The sequence below is a fragment of the Trachurus trachurus genome (genome assembly GCF_905171665.1).
Source record: "Trachurus trachurus genome assembly, chromosome: 13".
NCBI lineage: Eukaryota > Metazoa > Chordata > Actinopteri > Carangiformes > Carangidae > Trachurus > Trachurus trachurus.
The window spans coordinates 7,299,620-7,314,406 of record NC_139892.1 but is presented as its reverse complement, the minus strand read 5'-3'; the positions used below and the strand labels follow the sequence as shown (position 1 = coordinate 7,314,406).

The following is a 14,787-nucleotide window of genomic DNA, read 5'->3' as shown; positions in this document are numbered from 1 at the left end:
ACGCAATCAATCGTTATTTCCTGGCTATATTTCTCAACGTTACTATGAAATTGACTGTTATTTCTATTCTAGGCTATTTCTAGACATTATGACGCAATTAATTGTTATTTCCCGGCTATATTTCTCGACGTTACTATGAAATTGACCGTTATTTTTTAATCTAGGCTATTTCTAGACATTATGACGCAATTACTTGTTATTTCTTGACATTATCATGTAATTAACGGTGTGTAAATTAAAGGGTTACATCTTTTGTACTATTCTGTCTCTCTCTCTATATATATATTATATACACCACATAAATATGCTATTTTCTTGTTCTATCCCTTTTGCTTTGTTTTGCCAGTTATCATTTTGTATCAGTACAATATTATGTGACTGAGTTGACCTCAGCGCCTTTTTGAGTCGTGTGTTGTAAAAACTTGAGGGAAAAACTGGAAATGAAAAAGCTCAAAATAAAAGGTTTTGTTTAATATTTTCAGAACGTGTCATTGTTTCTTTTTCATGTGAAATGTGTCAACGTTACACAGTGGAAGGAGTTTGTAGTTCACACATGAAGTACAACAACAGCTCAGTGTTACAGAGGCAGCGGCATCGGGCCTTTTCATATCTCCTCCTCTTCCTCTCCGTTCGCCGCTCTGCTGCCGCCGGTGATGATGATGATAGTGAAGATGATGATGATGATGAGGCCTCTTCCTCTTCCTCCTCCCTTACCTTCGATGACACGTCAGCACAGCAGCAGAGCAGAGCAGAGCCGGGGCCGTATTTATCAAGCGTCTTAGAGCGTTGTTTTAGTCTTCAGTGCTGAGAATTTGTGGAATTTAGTCTAAGATAGTTATCAACTTTCTCAAGTCTAAGAATCACTGCTACTCGCCCAGATGTGAAAGAGGGAAATGAGCGGTCGGGAGTCGAACGAAACGCTCAATTGGAAACATTTATTTTGGATTAATTCCCAATGTATATACAGCTCTGGAAAAAATTAAAGAGACCACCCCCAAAATGATCAGCTTCTCTGGTTTTACTATTTATAGGTATGTGTTTGAGTAAAATGAAATTAAAACATTTTTGTTTTATTCTATCAACTACCGACAACATTTCTCCCAAAATTGAAAAAAAAAAATTGTCATTTAGAGCTTTTATGACTAAACTGGGGTAAAGCCCTGGTTATACTTGCTGTAAACTACGCGTACGCGAGCGCATCATGGCTGCCACGCGTAATCTGCGTCCGTTTATGCGTCGGTTGCGACCGAACGCACATATCGACGCAGGATACGCGTGGCAGCTCGCGTACGCGTAGTTTACAGCAAGTATATCTCGGCCCTAACACTTTATAATAAGTACACACCATTAAGCATTAGTTAAGCATTAAATACCGAATACATCATTTATAACACATGAATACCCATTAGTATGTGGTTTATAAACACAGTTAAAAATGTTTTACTCATCATTGATGAGCACTAACTGTATTTATAAACTACATACTAATGAGTATTCATGCGTTATAAATAAAGAATTCACTATTTATTAATGCTTTACTAATGCTTAATAGTGTGTACTTATTATAAAGTGTTACCCTAAACTAGATAACTAAATAACAAGAAATATCAAGTCTTTTCAGACCTTGAATAATAATAATGCAAAGAAAACATGTTCATATTTATTCCTAAACAACACAGCAGGAATATTTTAACTCAGGAAGAGTTTATCAATCAGTTTTTGTGGGATAATGTCGATGTTTAACCCAGCAGTGGTTTTTATTTATAATCTTCCTATAAAACCAGATGTGGTTCAGGTGACGACCTCATCAGTGTCTCATTAAGGAGAATGAGTTGTGTTTGTGTTGGTATTTAAAAAAGAAAAGAAAAGAATGACTGGCATACATGTAGAGATGCTTTTAAGAAACATTTGTGAAAGTGGTCTCTTATTTTTTTCCAGAGCTGTATTTAGTAGATCATTAGAATACGGTTAAACATACACTCCCATTGATAGATATTTCTGTATTCATAAGAGATTACCTTCAGCCATCGGTCATTGCTATGGACGTCTCATCTGAAATTCACTTTACAGCACATAATACTGTGGTAACTCAGCTCTGAGACCGACACTTCAGATTCAGTCCTACTCTTCGCTAAAAGTGTTGAGTAAGACGTTAGATAACTGACTTTTAAGTTTAGCTTTTAGCGAAGAATTTGAAGTCGACTCTTAGCTGTGTTTTTTTTAGGAGTAATTCTAAGAAGCTTGATAACTACGGCCCCTGATCTGAAACACCGAGCTTCAACACTCAGGCCCTATCCACACGAAAATGACTTTTCTTTTTGGGGTTTTCTTTTTGGGGTTCACTCCGTACACATGCAAACATAGGAAAACAGAGATTTTTAAAAACTCCGGCCACAGTGAATATTTAAAAACGTTGTATTTATTTTGACGTGTGGACAAGATAAATGGATATTTACCAGAGACGTCACACACCGCAGCTATTTGTTTTTCCTCTTTATTATGATATCGTTCCATGACAGCATTTATTCGTGTGTGGACAAAGACATTTTAATACCCGAACTTGTGTGGACGGGAATATTTAACAGTAAAAACTCTGTGTTTATGTAAAAAAAAAAAAAAAAAACCTTTTCGTGTGAATAGGGTCTCGCTGAGTTCTTCTCCCTGGCAACACAAACATGGCCAACGCCGTCAGAAGGCGTCAGAAGCTGCAACATGGCGTTTACAGTATCTAATGTTAAAGAGCGTGTTCACAAAAACACATTTTACACCTGAACATGGAAATAAAATTAAAAAAAAATAAAATAAAAACATGCAGCGGTGTTGAATACAAGTACGAAGCAGGAAACTGTTGTTGGATGTGTAGTCTTTGTTATTTGTAGAACCGATAACTGTCGTTGCTGAAGCTTCAAAAATTACACAAGTAGAGAGACGAGCGAACACGAACACGAACACGAGCTCGTCCCCAACATGGCGACGGTCGCCAGGTCCCCGGATCATCATCATCATCATCATCATCAGACCTTCATCACAGAGGCCGAGCCTGAACTGATCGACATTAAATTAGCAGGTAACATGTGAATCACTGTCAAAATCGCCAACATGATATATTTATAATAATAAGAATAATAATATACAGAGAACACCTCGGATTTTTTACAATCAGGACTAGGACCAGATTTTCCCTCCACGTCCCAGTGTCCACGACTTCCCTCGACTTCCCTCGACCCCCCCCTCCCCCCTCGGCCCCCCCGACTCCTCCTTCAGTCCACAGTCGGCGGTCGGGCTCATTTGCTCCAGAGCAGAGCGATGGCTTTACAGATGCCGACGTCGTTGTAGTTGAAGTAGCAGAGGCCGGCGAAGGTGACGGTGGACAGGAGGAAGAGGCCGGCGTTGGCCATCTTCTCCTTCGCCTCGCCGTGGACGTAGTCCGTCAGCACCTGGCCGATGCCCCTGAGGAGTAGGACACACGCAGGGAAACACACGTCAGTCACACAGAGTCCGCACATTAACACTGTGGAAACATTAAAAGCCCCAGTATGTAACTTATGTGGCTTTTTCACCCTCAACATCCCAAAAAAGACACAAAAAAAAGTACTGTTCGCCTGACAAATTCTCATGAAAATTATTATTTTTCAGCACTTTATTAGCCTCATAGCATAATTGCCTAAGTCATTTTTTGGCCAAATTGAGATATCTGCCTAACTTTCCTCTCCTACCACTGCTGCATCACCTTGCCTTATTGGCTATGTCCTCAACCAATCAGAACACTTTTTAGAGTCCAAAATCACTATCTGCCTAAGTCATCTTTTTGACTTTGCTTGCTAGAAATTGTGTCTTTTCTTTTTTTCCCCGAAAATGTTCAAATATGACTTAGGCAATTATGCTATTAGGCTAATAGAAAACCTCCTTAATTCATAAGCTTCCATTTGAGTCCAAGATAGCCTTTCTATCTCAAAAGCCCCACTTGCTGTGGCCAACGGTCTTCTCTATCTATCTGTTCACTTTGGGGAGACCAGAAATAGAATGGTTTCTGATCATGCCAGTTAACATGTAGTTTTTCACAATAGGTGTTGCATTGTTTGGAGACAGCCTGTAGCTTTCCAGTTCTAGTAGAAAGGCTATCTTGGACTCAAATGGAAGCTTATGAATTAAGGACGTTTTCTATATACTGCAGGCTACATGTTAAGCATAGATATTCTCCATAAAGTGCTGAAAAATAATAATTTTCATGAGAATTTGTCAGGCGAACAGGCTACTTTTTTGGGATGTTGACGGTGATATCTTAAAATCGAGTTGCAACAAACCCCAGAATCTTTTTTTCATGCCTCCCCCTATGTGTCAAGATACTCTCTGCCAAATGTTATAGTTGTATGACTATTTATGCCATTGTAGTACCTAAATATTTGCATTTACATAATTTCGCCAGCAAAACTACCCAAGAAAGGGGTTTTGGCCCCTGTAGCTTTCCAGCAGCTAGTTGACCGGGTTGTCCACCCAGGTTTTAATCCTTGAAGTTCCTAGATATCATTTCTGGTGTCAAACCTTTTACAACGCTCCGTGTCTGTTTTTCTGCTTTGCCCCCTGTACAGGAACAACATGGAGCTGCCTGTGTGACTGTATATTGAGTTTTAATGTTTACATCAGGATGAGTTCAACAAATCAGTTTACAACTGTGATTTAAGTAGTTAAATAATAAGATATAGTTCATATCAGAGTTAATATCATAATAGTGTAGTGGCAGGAAAGACCAATTCACCAAATATTGTGTTGGTCATAATAAACCTAGAACAAGTTACTACTTGTGTCTGTTGATTTAAAAAAAAAAAAAAAAGTTGAAATATTTCCATGTATGACCCATTCTGGGTCACAATAGAAGTCAACTTAGAGTCAAAGGGAAAATGTTTGGTGATTTTACTGCTCTCAGATGTAGTGTGTGACATTGGACCCTCAGTATTAGCCTATTTCAGGGTTAAATAATGTGCTACTTAAACATGTTTCATTGTGCTCCTAAAGTAAACTAACAAACCTTTGTGTAGAGCCCTGTATAAGCAATGTTCAGCTTGTTATACTGGAAATTTTGGTTCTCAGGAAAATTGCTGCTCATCAATTTCCACCCCACCCCCGGGCCTTTGCCACTTTGGTTGCAAAAAAACCCAGGGAAAACCCAATATTATTTATTCTCAGAACTGAACTTTTTTTTTTTTATTATTCTACAAATTACAATTTTATTCTCGTGATGTTAAAGGTTGAATATGTAGAATATTTATTAAAAGCTATATTTTTTCAAAAATAATACATCCATGGGGCCTTTAGAGGGGTACAGAATGAAAGTATTGCTTTTCCACAAAAATTTTTTTTTTAGTCTGAATTATTATTTTTTATTTTTTTGACGGGCTCGACAATGACTTTCTGTCAACGTTCTGTTTACATTGGGTCTGCCTGTAGCCGACATGTGGCTCAGTTCTCCGCTGTTTTCCTGCCTCCTCCCGGTCCTATGCGTTTGTTTCCAACCAAGCCTTTTTAATAATCAATCGGTGGATCAATGGATTATCATATACTTGTTAGGATGGGTGTATTTGTGTAGTCTTATCTGTCATAAACACGTTTATCGTCGCGGACTTTCGGTGCCACGGAGCTCCTTTTTTTTTTTTTTCCAACTTGAGGAGAGCAGTGACAGCGGAGGCTCTGAGCAGCAGCGGTGTGGAAGGCAGAGAGCCTCCACTCTCCCTGTAACAAGCTACAAGTCATTTATTATGCTGTTAATGACGGTAAAAATTAAACATAAGGTAAATATCCTGCATAGTTCTCCTCCTCTGCTGTCCTCTGTTCAGAGCGGAGTCCCTAGCAACGGCCCGTTTTACCTAGCAACGGTCTGGCAATCGACTGCTGGAATTCTTTTTCTGTTGTTGTTCTTGTATTTCTACATAGTCAACCTTTAAGAGTTTTTCCTGAAATATGATTTATTCTGATATTTAAGACTAAATTCTCCTCATATTTTGACTTTATTCTTGAAATTTTGATATTTCTGTTTGGGCGCCTGATGCTGCAGGTTTACGTTAAAGTTTTAAACCCGTGAGCTTCAATAACAAATCAACACCAAACACTTTGTTTGTCGGTACAGATCCTCAGCAGGGACAGAGTGAAGACGACCCAAATGCATCATGGGAGATGTAGTGAGCCATATGAACCTGTGGTGGTGCGTTCAAGTTCACGTCACAGCAGCAGGTGAACGAACCGCTGTGGTTCACCATGAAACCCAAGTTTATCACTCACATTAAGACAAATATTTTTTGTATTACAAGTTTTGTCAAATTTTATGTTTAAATATGTAAATGAGGTTGTATCTGATGAAATATGCACTGATTTGCATACATTTCCAGAACCGAAATCTGAACAATGGATAAAGCCACTTTCAAAATTCTTGTTTTATGTTGTTGACATATTAGAGTCAGAAGTTTTTACAGAGGAGGATTTTGGATATCTCTTTCTATCACTCTGTAAATGAGAAAATACTGTCACCAGCCCTAAAAAATCATATAGACAGGAATAAAACTGGATGGTTTGGTTTCTGTAAATGCTGCTGAAGTGGAGATTTCTGTCTCAGAGTCTGAATCTGAAAAACTCATTTTTAGAAAACGGCCTTTAAAGACTTGTACTGTAAAACTGTTAAAGATTGTTAATGTAAATCGTACTTTTACGATTGGTTGCGGATACAGAGGAAATTACCATTTTTGGAGCCTACATCATTGTTCAGGAGAAAGAGCTTTACAATGATACCTGACATGACATGGGTCAGACTAACTTCTGGTGAATTTAGGAGAAATCTACTGACGATAGAGACAAAATGAAGTAAAATAACCACCTTAATGTGGATTTTCTCCCATTTCTTTTGACTTTTCTGAAAGAATACATGTTAAGGAAGAAAAATGGCCCAAAATCTCTAAATTGAACAGTGCATGAAAAAACAGTGTTTTTGCCTGTAGCGTCTCACCTTAAACTGATCAACTGATTTATCTCATACTTGTGTGTGCGTGTGTGTACGTGTGAGTGTTTGCTGTTTATTGTGATCTTACTTGAACTGCTCAGCGTGCTTTTTAATTGCCCCTTGGGGATGAATAAAGTTTTGAATAAAGAATTGAATTGATCCTGATCTGCTTCCTGTCTCACACACACACACACACACACACATTCCTCAGTGCTGTAAAATCCCATTAACCACAGACGTTGGGAACAGGAAGTTCTCCGGGCCTCTTCCTGTTTCGACCTGCAGCGGCGGTGGCGACACCACAGCGCGGAAGGGGGCGTGGCCTGTGCTTCCCTACAAAGGCAAAGTGCAGTATCTGTAAAAAAGCCAAACTGAGAAAAACAGCTTTTTGTGTTTTTCATTGTCAGGTTTAAGCATCAAATTATGAATAACTATCAAGTCTATAGTTGATTAGATAAAGGTGGACTGAATTAAATGTATTTTGTAGTTTGTCTTTCTGACCAATTTTGACCGTTTTATGGCAGATACTGCACTTTTTCCTTGGTTTTGGTGCAGATACGGCACTTTGGCTTGGTATTAACTACAGATACTGCACTTTGCCTTGGTTTCACAGGGCTTTTCTGGATGGACGGCAAAATAAAAAGCCCAATAACTCTGGAAATTTTAGCAGTACCAATATCAAGTTCTACCAGATTGAAGAGAATATGCCACACTGTTGATTGGTTAAAAAAACGAAGAAAAAATGCAGATACTGCACTTTGCCTTTGTAGGGCAGTGTAGACCAATGGTTCTCAAAGTGGGGTTCGGGGACCCCCAGGGATCCTTGAGAAGGTTCAAGGGGGTCCCCAACTTTTTCTTGAAATTTTACCACTTTTTTCTAGAATTTTTTAGAAAACCTTTTTTTGAGAAATCTTCATCAGTTTCTTCTAGATTTTTTTAAAAACTGAAGAACTGAACTGAAAAAGAAATTGTATGACTTTTTTTGAGAAATTCTACCAATTTTTTCTACAAATGTCTAAACGTTTTTGGATAAATTTAACCACTTTTTTTTTTTTTCCAGAAATTTCTCTACAATATTTCCAAAAATTCATAATTCCTTATTTGAACGTATACATTGACTAAAAAAGTAACGTTCTTCAGTCTCAGAACAAATATTTGTGTATTTCTTTGCTTCAAAATGTTGTCCCAAGGTAATTGTATCACTTTTTTGAGAAATTCTACCAATTTTTTCTTGAAATGTCTAAACGTTTTTGGATAAATTTAACCACTTTTTCCCCCAGAAATTTCTCTACAATATTTCCAAAAATACATAATTCCTTATTTGAACGTACATTGACTAAAAAAGTAACGTTCTTCAGTCTCAGAACAAATATTTGTGTATTTCTTTGCTTCAAAATTTTGTCCCAAGCGGGGGTTCGTGGTCTAGTTTGTGTCAATCCTCCCCCTGCGTCCTGACTGACGTGTCGGCACATCGCGGCGACGCTAAGCCGGAGCCGCCGCCATCTCAGGTCTGCAGACACACACGGAGGCTGAGCTAACAGCTGCTGACAGGCCACGCCCCCTCCCCCCTCTCGCCACCACCACCGCCACAACCCCCCCCAAGACCCCAAGACCCCACCACACACACACACACCACAGACCCAAAAACCTGCGGCACACAGTTCACCGTGTGTGTGGTGAAGGTCGGTGAACGGGGCGACGCTGGTGAAACGGGTTCAAAGGAACGTCACATGACGAGGTCAGCTGACACAGGAATGTGTACACACACACACACACACACACACAATGTTTCCCAGGAGGCCGAAGAACTCCTCTTCACTTGTTGATTTTAATGTTTCTATCATTTTATTTTCTCCACCAGACCGAAAACACACAGAAAATAAAAGTGATACAACTCTCAGCAGCACCAATAAACTCATGAACATGAACATGTTTTGTGCTTGTTTTTTTACATAACTGTCCTTGTTGTTTTTTATTTAGTTTTGTTGCGTTAAGCGATGTGAATAAAGAGTTTGTGATTCGTTCGTGATTCTCATATTGTATGTCTTTATTTGAATCTTACTTATCTACTCTGTTTCAAAGTATATTTTTTGGCTTTTATGCCTTTATTTGACAGGAAAGGGGGAGGCAGAGAGAGGGGGAATGACAAGCAGGAAAGGTCTGCCCGACGCGGGAATCGAACCGGGGACGCCTGTGTTGAGGACTTAGTAGCCTCCACATGGGGCGGCCGCCTTAACCACTGCGCCACGCACCGCCCCATGTACTCTGTGTTCAATGTTTTAAATTGTTTGTTTTTATGCTGTTTTATGTTATGTTAAAAAGTTTTGTCTTTATGTAAAGCACATTGAGTTGCTTTGGTATGAAATGCGCTATATAAGCAAAGATGCCTTGCCTTGCCTATCTCTACTCTGAAAAATGATGATTGTTTTTTGTAATATCATCACTTTTTCCTTGGAAAATTATGATTTTATTCCCAAAATTAAAAGTTCTTTGTTGTAAAAGTACTTTAAAAAAAAAATTAAATTACAACATTTTCTCCATAATATTACAGTTTTTTTCCCCTCCAAATATGATCTATCAGGTAAAATTATGACTTATTTATTATGATAGCCTGAGTTTATTCTGAAAATGACACCTTTATCCTCATGATTTTTTACTTTAAATCTTAAACTACAGCTTTGTTCTTGTCAGACGTTGGCTGATTCTTCATTCTAAGAGATAAATAAAGCCACACATTTTCCAACATTTCTTCACAATACTCGTTAGAGGAAACAGATCTGTCGGGCAAAGTGAAAGGAAGTGAAACTACCTGATCTGTCGACTGTGGTGATTCTCATGTGTTCAAAGAAATAAAATAAAAAAACAACAATGATGTGGTTGATCTCACCAGTGGCCGTGCAGCGTGAGGGCGGCGGCCAGCGAGTAGTCCACCACGGGGCCGGGGCTGAAGTAGGCCATGGGGCCCAAGGCCAGCAGCAGGATGCTCACCACTCGCTCGGCCGTCCAGTGGAGAGACGCGGCTTTAGACCCGGACCCCCCTGCAGAGACAGAGACAGAGAGGACAGACTGTCAACGCTGATCCATTTGTTCTCTACATGTCCGTTTAAAGGGATGGTTCAACATTTTGGCAAATTGGCCCATTGCCATAATCCCTGTAGTCATAGCAGTAGGTTTGTTACCTTCAATTGTCAGTGCAAGCTATTTTTAGAACAGCGGAGCAGAGCCGTGAGAGCTACGCTACAGAGGCTAATGGGATTTCTTGGTTTCCCTCATCAAACTCATCAAATACACAATCCAACAACTCCACAACGCTCTGGTGGACAAGTTGTGACCTGCACATTCACCACGCTATGAGATAATAACACAACGTTACCAGACAGAGTTGTTTTAGAGGGAAATACAGAGACTGCTTGATGAAAAACTGTCCCTGAAGGCAACGTGCATCAGCGGTTTTGCATTAATTTATCTCTAAAACAACTCTATTGTAAAATAGTGTTGCAGATTTATCCAGATTTATTTTCCTGTATGTAGTTTATAGATTTTTATGAAAAAATACTAGTTACACCAGCTGACAGTGGGTTGCATCACGTCACCCTGTTATTAATGTTGCATTAAATCAATAATATTGTCTCAGTTACAGGTGAGTTGAGTTTGGATTTCTTTTCCTTTGAGGCTGGTTCAGCTTCAGACCGGAGGAGGAGGAGGAGGAGGAACGTCGTCTCTCTTCTCTCTCTGGTCGTTTGTTTCCATAACAAACTGATTTACATGAATTTGTGTGAAGACGTTGTTTTAAAAAACCCAAGGTCACTTCCTGTCTGAGAGTTAATGTGTGAAACTAGTGGACGGACAAAGAGACGGAGCTCTGTTACTAAAAGCACTTATCTTATCTACACAGATGAATTTATCTCACTGAATTATTCCTGTAACGTCTCAGGACTTTGAACCTCACACCGTTCAACTTCCTCTTATTTATTTGTTGAACTTCCAGTTATCTCGTCGTTTCTTTATTTATTTGTTTTTATTCTAGATTTGTAGATTGTTCTGTAGAATTGAAATCTCACAGAGCTGAGGTGTGAGTGAATTCTGTGAATTTATCCTGAAATCTGTCAGAAAATGTGAAGTTTTGACCTTTAATCCCAGTTAGAAGTCACTGCTTCTGTTTGGACTGAAAACATCAGAGAAACATTCAGACGTGACACCTGGAGCTAAAGCTAACGCTAACTGCAGTCAGATAAAATCACATGTTATTATCAGTAAATCCAGATTGTGATTGATGGTGTGATCAGATTCTGTGTCAGTCGTCTCGGTCTCGTGACAAGAACAGATGTGAAACTTTTTATTTTGTGCAGGTGAGAGATAAACTGTGCGGTTTCTCGTAGAAACGACGTCCTGTTGATCCACTAGAGACAGGGCTGTACAGTGCGACATATATGTCGCACGTGCTACATCAAAACATGCCTGTGCTAAGAAATAATCTGCTCTGTAGCATGGTTGCTATGGGTAATCAACAAGAAGAATCAGAGCAGTGTATCAGCTGGTCACTTGTGGAAACGTTTGTGAGCATGGCGAGTGAAAGAGTCGGAGCTAGAAGATGCGCCAGCAGCGTTGTATAGGTGCTGTATATGACCGTGTGTGTCCGTGTGTGTCATGATCGCGATCGCGACCAATTAGCGATTAGCGCATTTAGCATTTATTAGCTCCAGCTCGACCTGTGCAGCAGCAACAGCAGCAGCAGCAGGAGGAGGAGGAGGAGGGGCTGACTGACAGAGAAGACAAGTGGTGAAATGCTGTTGAACACCAATAATAATACTGTTTTTTTTCCGGTGAGAGCCCAAACCAGACTGTGGCAGGACACCTCTGCCTCTGTTTCACTTTATGTTGCTGGTAAATAATGTGGTTGTAAAAGTAGTAGGCTAAAGTTAAATAATTTTGTATGCACTAATTCAAGGGGCAGAGCATAAGAGACATTTTTGCTTATAAGATATAATTTTTGTAAGAACCACATAAAGGTTATATATTTCAGTGAATAACTAATTGTTCTTCGCATTTGTTAGATAGGTTTCTTTGCCCAATAAATTAAAATCATGTTGGAACTATCAATGTCTCCTCTCTTGCAGCCAGAATCTCACCTACTTTTAACCTCAGACTCACAATGATGTATCAGATGTCAGACTGCCTCATTCTTTCAGTTTTAACTGAAGACATGATTGATTTCCCCAACGATCAACGTAAACTGAACCGAACCAAAAACCGTGAACCGAACCAAACCGTGGATTTTGTGAACCATTCCCTAGTAAATGTCACACCTGTTATGTAAAAATTAGTTGTTTAAAGCAATGCTTAAGTCACTTTAAACAACGATGTTTAAAGATACTTCTTCTGTATCTGAAAACATTTCGAGTTCTTATTCTATAATTACATTATGTATATATGAATTGCACTTGCTGATGTTGTAAGTGATGAGCTGCATTAATTGTCCTCTGTAGAGGTGACAGGCATTTTTAGGGTGTGCTACAACTCTCTGGTTCTGTGCTAAAAAACTGTGAGCCTCTGTAGCACTAGTGCTATGTGCTGAAAAAGTTAACGTACAGACCTGAGAGAAAAAACTGTGTCAGTGTGTCACTGTTTATCAGCGGCTTTTCACCTGTTTCTACTGTTTGTGATTTATTCTGTTCACATTTCTCCTGCAGAGCTGCACCGAGGACGTTAAGAAGAATCAAAGTTAGTTATTGTTTTAACAGTAACATATTGAACCTACAGTACAGATCAGGGTTTTTTATAGTTCATTAAAACTAAGACTAGCAGTGAATAAATGATTGTCTTTTACTAAAACTAAACTGAATCTGCATATAAAACGTGTTAACAGAGTCTTGATATAAATATGGGAGATGGGTCAGAAGTAGATTAACTAAAGAGATGAATTATGAAATGAATTGATCTCAACTTGACTGAAATAACTCAAAAACTAAGACTAAACTGAAACTGCTTCATCTACTAATAAACTAAAACTGAACTGAAATAAAAAGGCAAAAAAAACTAATACACACTTTAAAACTATAATAACCTTGCTACAGATCAGTGTTTGAGCCACAGTAAAAAAAACAAAAAAAAACACAGAAGTGTATCAGCTGATTAATCGATCATCAAAGTGATCAGTCAGGCCTCACTGTGAGTATTCAGATTATTATTTAAAAAAAAACAAAATCCATCAAAATCAGTGTTGTTTCTAATAATTGGCTCATTCAAGCCTGTAATAATCCCCCTCAGAAAACTTCACTTTGCATCTCAAAGGAATTTAAGTCGAAAGCAACTGGACTTGGTTATTTCCTAGACAAATAACCAAGTCCAGTTGCTTTCGGCTTAAATTCCTTTGAGATGCTATGACCTGGACAAATGAGAATATGCACAGGCTTATTGCACAACAATTTGGGTTGGCAACCCTTAAAATGGTGAGGAAAGGTTGGCTCAGAAAATTGCAGATTACAGAAACCACCTACGGTTCAGTCTGAAATGCAGACAACAAAGGCTTACACCAACAAGCCTACGCTTAAATTCCACTATGAGAGTGCAAAGAGTGGAGGAAATCATAGAAAAGGCTCAAAACCAACTCCTCAACGAATGAATTTCCTAGACAAATAACCAAGTCCAGTTGCTTTCGACTTAAATTCCTTTGAGATACTATGACCTGGACAAATGAGAATATGCACAGGCTTTTTCACTTTGCATCAGTTATATTGAAAATACATCAGTTTTTTAGTGCTTTTTTAACAAAAAATTGTGATGCCATCATCAACACTGGCATTTCAAGGGTTAAAATACTGAAATTAATTGAGTATTTGGTATGTATGATCAGGACTGAAGCTGATTGAAAGATTTATGAAAGAAAATTAAGAAAAAAACATTAACGTGATATTTTTTATAGTGTTTTGGAAGAGGATACTTTTGACCCTAACAGGTACAGGGTACAAGGGTTCATTGTTTTTATTTCTTCTTTTTCTTTTCTTCCTTTTTTTTTTACTATCTAGTGTAAAGCACCTAAACTTCAAGGGTTGTTGTAAAGGGCAGTTGCTGTGTAAATAAAGAACATTTACACTGACATTAAATTCACTAAATCTCCAGTAAACACATCTGAGTCTGAGGTCACAACATTTCCATGTGGCCTTTCAGACGACGCCTCTCGCTGTCGCTATGCCAACAACCCACTAACCTGAATGTCAGGTCACAGCTTCAGGAGGAACCTGAGACGAAGCCCCCCCCTCCGGCATGTGAAGGGGGGGTAGTGGGGGGTAGTGGGGTGTTATATCTAGGCCACGCTGCAGCGGCGGTAACCCAGCCACCTGCTGAGGTCACATGCATGTTATTCTGCAGAAACGCAGCCGAGCCAGGCGACTCACCACACAGGAAATGTATATTCACAAAAAAAAATCTTAAAAATCCAGACCATAATGATCCTGTTGAAGCCCCGCGCTGCTCAGAGTGAGTGAGTGGATGGACTTTGATCTCTTCAACTGACCTTTATCTGTCACATTAGTGCACAACTCTAAACTTTGAGCAGTTTTAACTTCCTGGTTCAAGGAGATTCATTCACAACGTTAATGTAGATAAAACTGTGTGTGTGTGTGTGTGTGTGTGTGTGTGTGTGTGTGTGTGTGTGTGTGTGTGTGTTCCTGTACATGCTACGTTGTGAGGACCGGAACGAGTTTTTAACCAACAGAGTGAGGACATTTTTGGGAAGTGAGGACATTTTGGCCGGTCCTCACTTTTTCCAAGGGCTGTTTGAGGGTTAAGACGTTAGGTTATAA

The 14,787-nt window shown here is 39.1% G+C and overlaps 1 protein-coding gene across 2 annotated transcripts in view; it reads right to left on the bottom strand.

Annotated features, from left to right (window-relative positions):
- Window positions 1-491: 491 nt before the first annotated feature.
- LOC310995863 (succinate dehydrogenase [ubiquinone] cytochrome b small subunit B, mitochondrial-like) overlaps window positions 492-14,787 on the bottom strand; it is a 16,082-nt gene continuing 1,786 nt past the window's right edge. The window contains exons 3-5 of one of the 2 annotated variants that reach the window (XR_014595853.1): window positions 9,873-10,023; window positions 1,804-3,450; window positions 492-1,768 (exon numbers count right to left, since the gene is read on the bottom strand). Coding sequence is in view for 1 of the 2 variants with exons in the window: in XM_083985030.1 (XP_083841156.1) it covers window positions 3,285-3,450; window positions 9,873-10,023 (317 nt within the window). In the remaining variant the exon portion in view is untranslated. Of the gene's footprint in view, window positions 3,451-9,872; window positions 10,024-14,787 lie in introns of both variants that reach the window. The other variant, XM_083985030.1, reaches the window with a different exon arrangement.